The sequence below is a fragment of the Colobus angolensis genome, unplaced genomic scaffold (genome assembly GCF_000951035.1).
Source record: "Colobus angolensis palliatus isolate OR3802 unplaced genomic scaffold, Cang.pa_1.0 Scaffold78, whole genome shotgun sequence".
Lineage (NCBI taxonomy): Eukaryota > Metazoa > Chordata > Mammalia > Primates > Cercopithecidae > Colobus > Colobus angolensis.
This window is the reverse complement of record NW_012121598.1, coordinates 7,203,611-7,215,697: the sequence shown is the minus strand read 5'-3', so window position 1 is coordinate 7,215,697 and position 12,087 is coordinate 7,203,611. Positions and strand designations below refer to the sequence as shown.

General features: G+C 44.0%; 2 protein-coding genes across 3 annotated transcripts in view; one reads left to right on the top strand and one right to left on the bottom strand.

Moving 5' to 3' along the window:
- MAPK6 (mitogen-activated protein kinase 6) overlaps positions 1 to 12,087 on the bottom strand; it is a 146,103-nt gene that overhangs the window by 113,331 nt on the left and 20,685 nt on the right. The gene's annotated exons all lie outside the window — the stretch shown is intronic.
- Positions 3,694 to 12,087, top strand: part of LEO1 (Leo1, Paf1/RNA polymerase II complex component, homolog (S. cerevisiae)) — a 42,903-nt gene continuing 34,509 nt past the window's right edge. For both annotated transcript variants that reach the window (XM_011928630.1, XM_011928629.1), the window contains exon 1: positions 3,694 to 3,812. In XM_011928630.1, coding sequence (XP_011784020.1) covers positions 3,755 to 3,812 — 58 coding nt within the window. In that variant the 5' untranslated portion in view covers positions 3,694 to 3,754. The remainder of the gene's footprint in view (positions 3,813 to 12,087) is intronic.

Here is a 12,087-nt window from a genome sequence, read left to right as displayed (position 1 = left end):
AAAAAAAAAAAATGGCCATGCGTGGTGGCATGCATCTGCGGTCCCAGCTAGGTGGGCGGCTGAGGCAGGAGGGTTGCCTGAGCCCGAGATATCGAGACTGCAGTGAGCTGTGATTGTGCACTCCAGCCTAGACAACAAAGTGAGACCCTGACTCAAAAAAACAGCAACAACAACAACAATAACAACAATCTCACTGTGTCACCCAGGCTGGAGTGCAGTGGCATGATCTCGGCTCACTGCCACCACGCCCGGCTAATTTTTTGTATTTTTAGTAGAGACGTGGTTTCACCATGTTAGCCAGGATGGTCTCGATCTCCTGACCTCGTGATCTGCCTGCCTCAGCCTCCCAAAGTGCTGGGATTACAGGCGTGAGCCACCACCCCCAGCCTATAACTTCTAAAACTGAAATTCTTCAGATGTTTTAGAATATTTGTTTCATTTCCCCCAAACTCTTTTTTTTTTTTTTTTTTTGAGACAAGAGTTTTCCTCTTGTTGCCCAGGCTGGAATGCAATGGCGTGATCTCAGCTCACTCCAAAATCCGCCTCCCAGGTTCAAGCAATTCTCCTGCCTCAGTCTCCTGAGTAGCTGGGATTACAGGCATGTGCCACCACGCCCGGCTAATTTTGTATTTCTAGTAGAGACGAGGTTTCTCCATGTTGGTCAGGTTAGTCTCAAACTTCCGACCTCAGGTGATCCGCCCTCCTCAGCCTTCCAAAGTGCTGCGATTACAGGTGTTAACCACCACGCCCAGCCCCCCAAACTCTTTTAAATGAAGAAATATGCTTGTTATTATTTTTATATCCGTATAGCACCAATTGTGGGAACCTAATTCAGTAATTCAGTAAGAAATCCAGTAATGGCAGCCTGATAGTGAATATCCTGTGTCTTCCAAGAAATGAGCTGAGTATTCACTTACTGCTATAGAGAGAAACTACGAGGTTCCTCTCTTGCTCTAATTCAGATCAGCCTGTTCCCTTCTAAAGGCCAACTCCTTCCACAAAGTACTCAGAAAAGCCACATGATCCTCCTGTGGAGTGGCAGTTTACCATAAATGGAGTGAATTTTCAGTGAATATATTCTGTTTAATCAATCTGTTGTTTTTCCTCTAAGTCTTTAAGGTGTTACACAAATTTAAAAACATATATTCCTTTTTGTGTGATTTGGTGTAAGTATATATTTTATACATTTTTTTTTTTTTTGACGGAGTCTTGCTCTGTCTCCAGTCTTGAGTGCAGTGACGCGATCTTGGCTCACTGCAACCTCCGCCTTCCGGGTTCAAGTGAGTCTCCTGCCTCAGCCTCCTGAGTAGCTGGGATTACAGGCGCGTGCCACCACCCCCAGCTAATTTTTTTCATTTTTACTAGAAACAGGGTTTCTCCATGTTGGTCAAGGTCGTCTCGAACTCCCAACTTCAGCTGATCTGCCCGCCTCGGCTTCCCAAAGTGCTGGGATTACAGGCGTGAGCCACCGCGCCTGGCCTCACCCAGACCTCTTTTAAAAATTAAAATATAATTGTGTTTTCCTTAAGACACCTTCTTCTTTAACCTGTGCAAATCATTTCATTTTTTTGAGCCCCTTTAAAGTGAGGGGGCTTACCTAGCATTGACCATTTATGAAAACTCTATTACCATCTGACTTTATAATGTACAACTAACTGTAACAACATTTCCTAGCAAAATCAAGTTTTTTCTTGCAAAACCAGCCAATGGAACCCTCTGAATAATGTTTTTCCCAGCTGCAGGTTGCAATCCATTTGTAAGTAATGAAATCAAATTTAGTGAGTTGCACTGCCTGACAGCACTACAAAAAACTGAAATAGAATTAAATCGAATAGAAAATCTCAGAATGCGTATTAGTAGAAAGGGAAATGATGCTTTGTGGAATACTTGCTTCAATTTTATACATAACGTATGTAAACATAAAGTGTTCACAAAGTGTGTTAGAATGTGCGTTTTCTGCTGCTCTAACAGAATACCACAGACTGGGTAATTTATACACAGTATGTTTATTTGGTTCATGGTTTTGGATACTGCAAAGTCCAAGAGCATGGCACTGGCATTTGGCAAGGGTCAGTCACTCCATGGCAGGAGACAGCAGTGAGATGAGAAAATGGGGACCAAACTTATTCTTTTATTAGGAGACCACTCCTGCAATAACTAACTCACTCCCGTGATAATGGCATTAATCCACACGGGAGGGCAGACCACTCATGACCTAATCACCTCTTAAAAGTCCCACCTCTTAACACCTTCACAATGGGAATTAAATTTCAACATGAGTTTTGGAGAGGACACTCAAACCAAACTAGGAAGGAAAATCTGTGATGTTTGAGAATCACTGCTCCAGAGCTGTGGTTGGATGGAGATGCTTTCAGGGGATCTCAGACAGCCCTGAGAGAGCCTCCCTTTGCCAATTACAAATGTATTTATGCAAGACCAGATTTTCTTCATGTGCTTCAACTACATTTCTCAACAGATTGTAGAAACAGGTATGACAAATTAGACGTCTTCTTTAAAGCTAGCCATTAAAGATATTTTCAAAACTAAAACAATTCCACTCTTCTAAAATATTTTTTTTTTAGATGGAGTTTCACTGTCTCTAGGCTAGAGTGCAGTGGCATCATCTCAGCTCACTGCAACCTCCACCTCCCGGGTTTCAAGTGATTCTCCTGCCTCAGCCTCCCGAGTAGCTGGGATTACAGGCATGTGCCACTACGCCCGGCTAAATTTTGTATTTTTAGTAGAGACAGGGTTTCACCATGTTGGCCAGGCTGGTCTCGAACTCCTGACCTCAAACAATCCCCCCGCCTTGGTCTCCCAAAGAGCTGGGATTACAGGCGTGAGCCACCGCGCCTGGCCTAAATATTTTTTAGAAAATAATGGTCTTTTCATTTATTTTTATTTTTTTATTTTTTGAGATGGAGTTTCGCTCAGTCGCCCAGGCTGGAGTGCAGTGGCAAGATCTCGGCTCACAGCAACCTCCACCGTCCGGCTTCAAGCGATTCTCCTGCCTCAGCCTCCCAAGTAGCTGGGAGTACAGGCGCCCGCCACCACACCCGGCTAATTTTTTGTATTTTGGTAGAGACGGGTTTCACCGTGTTGCCCAGGCTGGTCGCAAACTCAGGAGCTCAGGCAATCCGCCCGCCTTGGTCTCCCAAAGTGCTGGGATTACAGGCGTGAGCCACCGCGCCCGGCCAAAAAAACGGTTAAAAAAGCTATTTGTTAACATGGATATTATTTTTAAATGAATTAACTTAAAAATTTATTACCGTATTAGTAAGAATACAGTAAATATCAATAGCTGTACCCCACGTAAACAAAAGCTCTTTGGCGTCTTCAGCAATTGTTAAGAGGGTAAAGGGGTTTGGGATGAAACAACTGGAGAATAGCTGCTCAGTAAGAAACAAACGGCTTCAGGCCTAACTCGCGATAGGTTTAACCCAGCCAGAGGCCCTGCCCCAGAAAGCCCCAGTCACCGCCCAACCCATCCGCACCAGCACCCACACCCGAACGCAGGACGCCCCGCCGCCTGGTAAGAATCCTGGCAAATAACAGATATTGACGAAATGGCCTGGCTTGTATACCATGCACACGCGGGAGAGGATAGGTTCACTGGGCAAACGAAAACTAGGTCACAGAAGGAGAAGAGTGTCTTCAGCGAATCTTTGCGACACTGTCGTGTTTCGGTGGTTTCGTGCCGTAAAGAGAGGCCGGGAGCTGCCCCTAGCCGAGGCAGCAGCGGACGTGAGCGACAATGGCGGATATGGAGGATCTCTTCGGGAGCGACGCCGACAGCGAAGCTGAACGTAAAGGTGGGTTCACTGGGCTTCGGAGGATGGGTGCGTGGCAGGCCTTCCGCTGTGGGAGCCGGACAACCGTGGAGGCTCCGGCGCCGCGGGCAAGAGTTGGCGGTTCCTCCACTCCTGCCTCAGCGCCCCCTGCACTCCCGGAGGTGCCATCCTCCTCCGGCGGGCGGGATGGAGAGTCAGACACAGTGTGCGCCTCGAGGCTCTGGGTGTCGGTGGAGTTGATGGTGCCTGGGAGCTTGTAGAGCGAAGTGGGCGCAGGGCAGTGGTGGAGGTGCAGGCGAGCCTGCGCAGCGCCGGTAGGAACGCTGGAGTCCTGTTCCGCCTTGCCTTGCACAGGCCAGCGCAGAGTAAGGGCTGTTTGTGAATGAATGGAAATGAATGCAGGAATATGGGATGGGGTAGGCGAATTTACAGAGGGCTTCAGAATGCCCTCTTGAATGAAACCAGAGCATGGTGTGATAGGGTGCTTGAGATGTCTGGATGAGGGGTCTGGGACGGATAATGGGATGGGGTTACAGATAGATGTTTCACATTGGAGAGTATATGTTCTCTAAGAGCTTTTACAGAAACTACAGAATTTCCGGAGTCTGTGATGTTAGATTGGGGAGTGCATGGGGTCTGTGTGCGGAGAGGAGGAATGAAGGATTTGTTGATGAAATGAATGAATTAGTGTATGTGCATGGTGCATGGAAGTATTTCTGGCACAGGATTGTGGGTTTTTTTTTTAAAGTTTACTTTTTTAGAGACAGGATCTCACTTTGTTGTTCAGGTTGGCCTTGAACTTCTGGGCTCAGGCCATCCTTCTGCCTCAGCCTTCAAGTAGTTGAGACTACGGGCACTTGAAATATGAATAGGAGCTATTTGAAGTGAGAAAGAACCCAAGACCAAGTTCAGAATTCTTGCGACCCTCTAGGCTCCAAGTAGTGTATCTGTGTACCTTTTTTCCTTAGTAAAATGCATTGTTTGGTGGTTCTTTTTTTTCCTCCTCTATTTTCTCCAACTCCAATTTATTCATCATTTCTAGAGTGTAGTGAAGGCAGCACTAGGTGGAGGTACAGAGAACTAAATTCTAGTGTGAAGGCTTTACAGGGATGGGTATCCAGGAGATGCTAGTCAGGATAAATATGGAAATATAGAGCTCCGTATACTAACTCTTGTTCCACTACCTTTGCTCATGTTTTCATTTTTTCCTCATTTTTACTTGTGTATATCCCATTCACCCTTCAAGGTACAGTTCTATGTGAACCCTCCCATGGCTAATTTCCATGAAGTTATGAATTAATTTGATAAGTATTGATCCCCTATTGTGTTCCAGCTGTTTTGCTAGATTTTGAGGGCACAATGAAAAGATGATCCCCTTACCTCCCAGCTTACATCAGTGCTTAATACATAATTGATTAACTGGATGAGTAGAAACAATAGTTTCATAAGGTGTACCCTGCAGTGCTGTCGCATTGCAAACTCGGTGTATAGGGAGGTGAGGAGTGGAGCTGGTTGCGTCTCTGGGCTTCATGTTTTACCTTCTTGTAAGTCCATTGAGACTTTCTTCCAGAATTTACTTCCAAATTTGGTATGTGATCCTTGAAGATTGCTGTTGGTCCTGAAGATTGTATGGATATGATTCCTTTTATGCCTAGCATATTTCATTATCTCCCTGGTCTGTGGGAGTTGTGGAAAATAACTACATCCGATAACTCTTGTTTTTTTAGATGGAGTCTTGCTCTGTCGCCCAGACTGGGGTGCAGTGACCCGATCTTGGCCCACTGCAAGCTCCACTTCCTGGGTTCATGCCATTCTCCTGCCTCAGCCTCCTGAGTAGCTGGGACTACAGGCGCTGGCCACCACGCCTGGCTAATTTTTTTTATTTTTTTTATTTTTAGTAGAGACAGGGTTTCACCATGGTAGCCAGGATGGTCTTGATCTGACCTTGTGATCCGCCTGCCTCGGCCTCCCAGAGTGCTGGGATTACAGGCGTGAGCCACTGTGCCCAGACTGCATCCGACAACTCTTATTTTAACAATGAGTAGAACTTCTACCTAGGCCTAGCATGCTACTTCCATGTATAAATATGCCAGTTCTTAATTTCTTTCAACAATGTTTTATAGTTTTCATTGTGTAAGTCCTGCACTTCTTAGGTTAAATTTATTACTAAGTATTTTATTCTACTGGATACTATTGGAAGTGGAATGGTTTTCTTTTTCTTTTCTTTTTTTCTTTTTTTTTGAGGAGTTTCGCTTGTTGCCCAGACTGGAGTGCAATGGCGCGATCTCGGCTTACTGCAACCTCTGCCTCCCAGGTTCAAGCAGTTCTCCTGCTTCAGCCTTCCGAGTAGCTGGGATTACAGGCACCCACTACCACGCTCAGCTAATTTTTGTATTTTTAGTAGAGACGGAGTTTCTTCATGTTGGCCAGGCTGGTCTCGAACTCTCGACCGCAGGTGGTCAGCCTGCCTCAGCCTCCCAGAGTGCTGGGATTACAGGCGTGAGCCACCACGCCCGGCTGCAAGTGGAATGGTTTTCTTAATTTCATTTTGAATTATTTAATGCTAGTGCATGGAAATACAACTGATTTTTGTATGTTGATCTTATATTCTGCAACCTTGCTGAATGTATGAGCTGTAATCTTTTTTGTGTGTATGCATGTATTCTTTAGGATTTTCTGTATATAAGATCATGTTGGCTGGGTGCAGTGGTTCACACCTGTAATCCCAGCACTTTGGGAGGCCAGGACAGGAAGACCACTTGAACCAGGAGTTCAAGGCTGCAGTGAGCTATGATTGTACCAGTACATTCCTGCCTGAGCAACAGAGCAAGACCCTGTCTCTTAAAAAAAATCTTGGGAGGTGGAGGCGGGTGGATCACTTGAGGTCAGGAGTTTGAGACCATCCTGGCCAACATGGCGAAATCCCGTCTCTAATAAAAAGACAAAAGTTAGCCAGGTGTGGTGGCACACGCCTGTCATCCCAGCTACTTGGGAGGTTGAGGTGCAAGAATCTCTTTAACCGGGGAGGCAGAGGTTGCAGTGAGCTGAGATCACATGACTGCACTCCAGTCTGGGTGACAGAGGAAGACCCTGTCTCAAAAAAAAAAAAAAAAAAAAAACTTATCTATGAAAGAGACAGTTTTACTTCCTTTCCAATTGGTATGCCTTTAATTTCTTTTTCTTGCCTAATTGCCACAGCTAGAACTTTGTGTAAAATGTTGAATAGGAGTGGTGACAGTAGACATCATTGTGTTGTCTCTGATCTTAGGAAGAAACCATCTAGGGTTTCACCGTTACATATGATGTTATCTGTGGGGTTTTTGTTGTAGATGCTTTTGATCAAGTTGAGGAAGTTCACTCCTGTTCCTAGTTTGTTGAATGGCATCAAGAGAAGGTGTTGGATATCAGATGCTTTTTCTGCGTTGATGATCATATGATTTTTTCTTTGTTCTTTATATGGTGTTTTGCTTTGATTCATGTTTAGATGTTGAACTACCCTTGTAATACTAGGATAAATCCCACTTGGTCATGATGTATATTCCGTTTTTTTTTTCTCTCTCTTTTTTTTGAGACAGGATCTTGCTCTGTTGCCCAGGCTGGAGTGCAGTGGTGCAACCTCAGCTCACTGCAACCTCTACCTCCAGGACTCAAGCCATCCTCACACCTCAGTCTCCTGAGTAACTGGGACTACAGGCACATACCACCACACCCAGCTAATTTTTGTAATTTTAGTGGAGGTGGGATGTTGCTATTTTGGCCACATTGGTCTTGAACTTCTGGGCTCAAGTGATCTGCCCACCTCAGCCTCCCAAAGTGCTGGGATTACAGGTGTGAGCCACCTCACCCAGCTTGGTATATATTCTTTTAATATGCTTTAGGGTTTGATTTGGGAGTATTTTTTTAAGTGGCTTTTTTCATCTCTATTTTGGTGGATAATTTGTCTGTAGTTTTCTTGTGATGTCTTGTTCTGGCTTTGGTAGAAGGGTAATATTGACCTCATAGAATGAGTTAGGAAGTGTTCCTTCACTTCAGTTGTTTGGCAGAGTTTGAGAAGGACAGGTGTTAAATCTTTTAAAAACATTCAGTAGGATTTACCAGTGAAGGCATCTAGTCTTGGGCTTTTCTTTGGTGGAAAATTTCCCATTACTGATTCAAACTCTTGGTTATAGGTCTATTCAGATTTTCTATTCCATTTTGAATCAGTTTTGATAATTTGTGTGTTTCTAGGAATTGATCAGTTTCATCTAAGTTGTCTAATTTGTTAGTATATCGTAGTTTATAGTATTCTCTTACAATCTTATTATTCCTGTAAAGTTAGTAGTAATGTCCTCACTTTGATTCTCGATTTTAGTAATTTTAGTTTTCTTTTTTCTTCTTTGTCAGTCTAGCCAAAGCCTTGTCTGTTTTTTGATGTTTTCAAAGAACAAACTTTTGGTTTAATTAATTTTCTTCATTGTTTTTCCATTCTCTATTTCATTTATCATTGCTCTAATTTTTTTTTTTTTTGAGATGAAGTTTCGCTCTGTTGCCCAGGCTGGAGTGCAATGGCATGATCTCGCCTCACTGCAACCTCGCTTCCTGGGTTCAAGTGATTCTCCCGCCTCAGCCTCCTGAGTAGCTGGGATTATAGGTGGCCGCCACCACGCCTGACTAATTTTTGTATTTTTGTAGAGATGGGGTTTCAGCATGTAGGCCAGGCTGGTCTTGAACTCCTGACCTCAGGTGATCCACCCGCCTCGGCCTCCCGAAGTGCTGGGGATTACAGGCGTGAGCCACCGTACCTGGCCTCTAATTTATTATTTCCCTCTTTCTGCTTGTTTTGGGTTTAGTTTTCTTTTTAGTTTATTAGTTTTCTTTTTCTGATTCCTTAAAGTGAATGAATGGTTAGATTATTGACTTTTTTTTTAAACAAAGATTTTTACAGATATATATGTGTGTGTGTATATATATATTTTTTGTTTGTTTGTTTGTTTTTGAGACGGAGTTTCACTCTGTCACCCAGGCTGGAATGCAACTGGCATGATCTCGGCTCATTGCAACCCCCGCTTCCCGGGTTCAAGCAATTCTCCCGCCTCAGCCTCCTGAGTAGCTGGGACTACAGGCACGTGCCACTACGCCCGGCTAATTTTTGTATTTTTCGTAGAGATGGGATTTCACTATGTTGGCCAGGCTGGTCCCGGACTCCTGACCTTGTGATCCACCTATTTTGGCCTCCCAAAGTGCACTGGGATTACAGGCATGAGCCACCATGCTCAGCCTAATTTTTTTGAGCACCTTGAGGACTGTTTTCATTGTATCCTTAAGTTTTTTCCCCCCAACCTCTGGGAGCACAGAACATGTTTCCTTACGTATTGGTATGCTGTGTTTTCTTTTTTCTTTTTTTTTTTTTTTGGTATGAAGTCTCGCTCTTGTTCCCCAGGCTGGAGTGCAGTGGCACCATCTCGGCTCACTGCAACCTCCACCTCCCAGGTTCAAGTGATTCTCGTGCCTCAGCCTCCTGAGTAGCTGGGACCAGAGGCATGTGCCACCACACCCAGCTAATTTTTTTTGTTTTTTAGTAGAGACTGGGGCTTCACCATGCTGGCCACGCTGGTCTCAAACTCCTGACCTCGTTGCATCCGCCCGTCTCAGCCTCCCAAAGTGCTGGGATTACAGGCATGAGCCACCGTGCCTGGCCTGTGTTTTCATTTTTATTTGTCTCAAAATATTTCCTAATTTTCTTTGCAATTTCTTTATTTTTTTTATTTTTTGAGACAGAGTCTTTCTCTGGTTGCCCAAGCTGGAGTGCAATGGCGCGATCTTGGCACACTGAAGCCTCAACCTCCCTGGCTTAGGTGATTCTCCCACCTCAGCCTCCTGAGTAGCTGGGACTACAAGTGCATGCCACTGTGCCTGGCTATGTTTTTTCTTTTCTTTTCTTTTTCTTTTTTTTTGGTATTTTTAGTAAAGATAGGGTTTTGCCATTTTGCCCAGACTGGTCTCAAACTGCTAGACTCAGGCAACCTGCCCCCTTCAGCCTCCCAAAGTGCTGGGATTATAGGTGTGAGCCACTGCACCTGGCCCTCCATGTGATTTCTATGAGTCCTTAGTTGTTTTAAAGCGTGTTGTTTAATTTCCCCAAGTTTATGAATTTTTCAGATTTCTTTTTGTTACTGATTTCTAATTTTAATTCACTTGTGGTCAGAGAATGTGTTTTGTATGATTTCAGTTTTTTAAAATGTTTGAGACTTGTTTTGTATCCTAGCATGGTCTATCCTGGAGACTGTTCCATATGCACTTGGGAAGATGCTATTGTTGGATGCAGCATCCTATTGATTGTCTGTTATGTCTAATTGGTTTATAGTGTTGCTCAAGTCCTGTGTTTATTGATCTTTGATCTAGCAGTTCTATCCATTATTTTATTTTATTTTATTTTTTTGAGACAGGGTCTTGCTCTGTCACCCAGGCTGGAGTGCAGTGGCGTGATCTTGGCTCACTGCAACCTCCGCCTCCCAGGTTCAAGTGATTCTCCTGCCTCAGCCTCCCTAGTAGCTGGGATTACAATAGGCACGTGCCACCACACCTGCCTAATTTTCGTATTTTTAGTAGAGACAAGGTTTCACCATGTTGGCCATGCTAGTCTTGAACTCCTAACCTCAAGTGATCTGCCCACTTTGGCCTCCCAAAGTGCTGGGATTACAGGCGTGAGCCATCATGCCTGGCCAGTTCTATCCATCATTGAAGTCTCTGACTATTATGTTGAACTGTCTATGTTTCCCTTCAATTCTCTTGGTTTTTAGGTGCATATGTGTTTATAATTATTATATCTTCATGATGGATTTAATGATCCTTTGTCTTTTGTAACAATTTCTGTTATAAAATCTGTTTTGTCTAATATTAGTATACCTACTGCAGCTCTCTTTTGGTTACTGTCTACATGTAACATCTTTCTATCCTTTTGCTTTCAACCTGTTTGTGTATTTGGTTCTAAAGTGAGTCTCTTGTAGACAACATATATCTAGTTGTTATTTTCATCACCCCCAAATAAAACACTGTGCCCATAAAGCACTTACTTCCCATATGTGCCTTCCTCCAACCCCTGTCTGCTATTGTTTCTGTACTTCTCTGTTCTGGGAATTTCATACAAATTGAATCATGCATTGTGGTCTTTTGTGTCTGGCTTCTTTTACTTAGCATAATGTCTTCAAGGCATTGTAGCTTGTATCAGTACTTCATTCATTTTTAATGACTTAATAATATTCCATTGAATGTATATATCGTACATTTGTTAATCCATTTATCTGTTGATGGACTTTGGGTTGTTTGAATTGTGCTACTGTAAACATTCCTGGTTCAGGCAGGTGGATTTGCCTGAGCTCAGGAGTTGAAGACCAGCCTGGGCAACACGGTGAAACCCTGTCTCTACTGCAAATACAAAACGTTTAGCCAGGTGTGGTGGTGCACACCTGTAGTCCCAGGCACTCAGGAGGCTGAGGCATGAGAATCACTTGAACCCGGGAGACAGAGGTTGGAAGTGAGCTTAGATTGTGCCACTCTACTTCAACTTGGGTGATAAAGTGAGACTCTGTCTCCAAAAAGATAAACAAATAAATTCATGTACATGTTTGGGTGCCTGTTTTTAATTTTGGGAGGAGGGTATTATGTAGGAGTGCAGAGTCATGTGGCAAATCTTTAATATTTTGAGGAGCAGCCAAGCTGTTTCCCGTAGTGGTTGAGCCATTTTACATTACCACCAGCAATGCACCAGGGTTCCCTTTCCCCACATCTTTGCCAACAGTTATTTTAAGTTTTTATTTCTTTCTAAAATAGCCATCCTTGATGTTATCAAGTGGTGTCTCATTGTGGTTTCAGTTTACACTTTGCTGAAGGCTAATGATGTTGAACATCTTTTTTTTTTTTTTTTTTTTTTTGACGGAGTTTCAGTCTATCGCCGAGTAGCTGGGATTACAGGCACCCGCCACCATGCGCTGCTAATTTTTGTATTTTAAGTAGAGATGGAGTTTTGTCATGTAGGCCAGGCTGGTCCCAAACTCCTGACCTCAGGTGATCTGCCTGCCTGGGCCTCTCAAAGTGCTAGGTTCAAGCGATTCTCCTGCCTTAGCCTCCCGGGTTCAAGTGATTCTCCTCCCTTAGCCTCCCGAATAGCTGGGATTACAGGCGCCTACCACCATACCCTGCTAATTTTTGTATTTTTAGTAGACATGAGGTTTTGCCATTTTGGCCAGGCTGGTCTCAAACTCCTGACCTCAGGTGATCCGCCTGCCTCGGCCTCTCACAGTGCTGGGATTACAGGTGT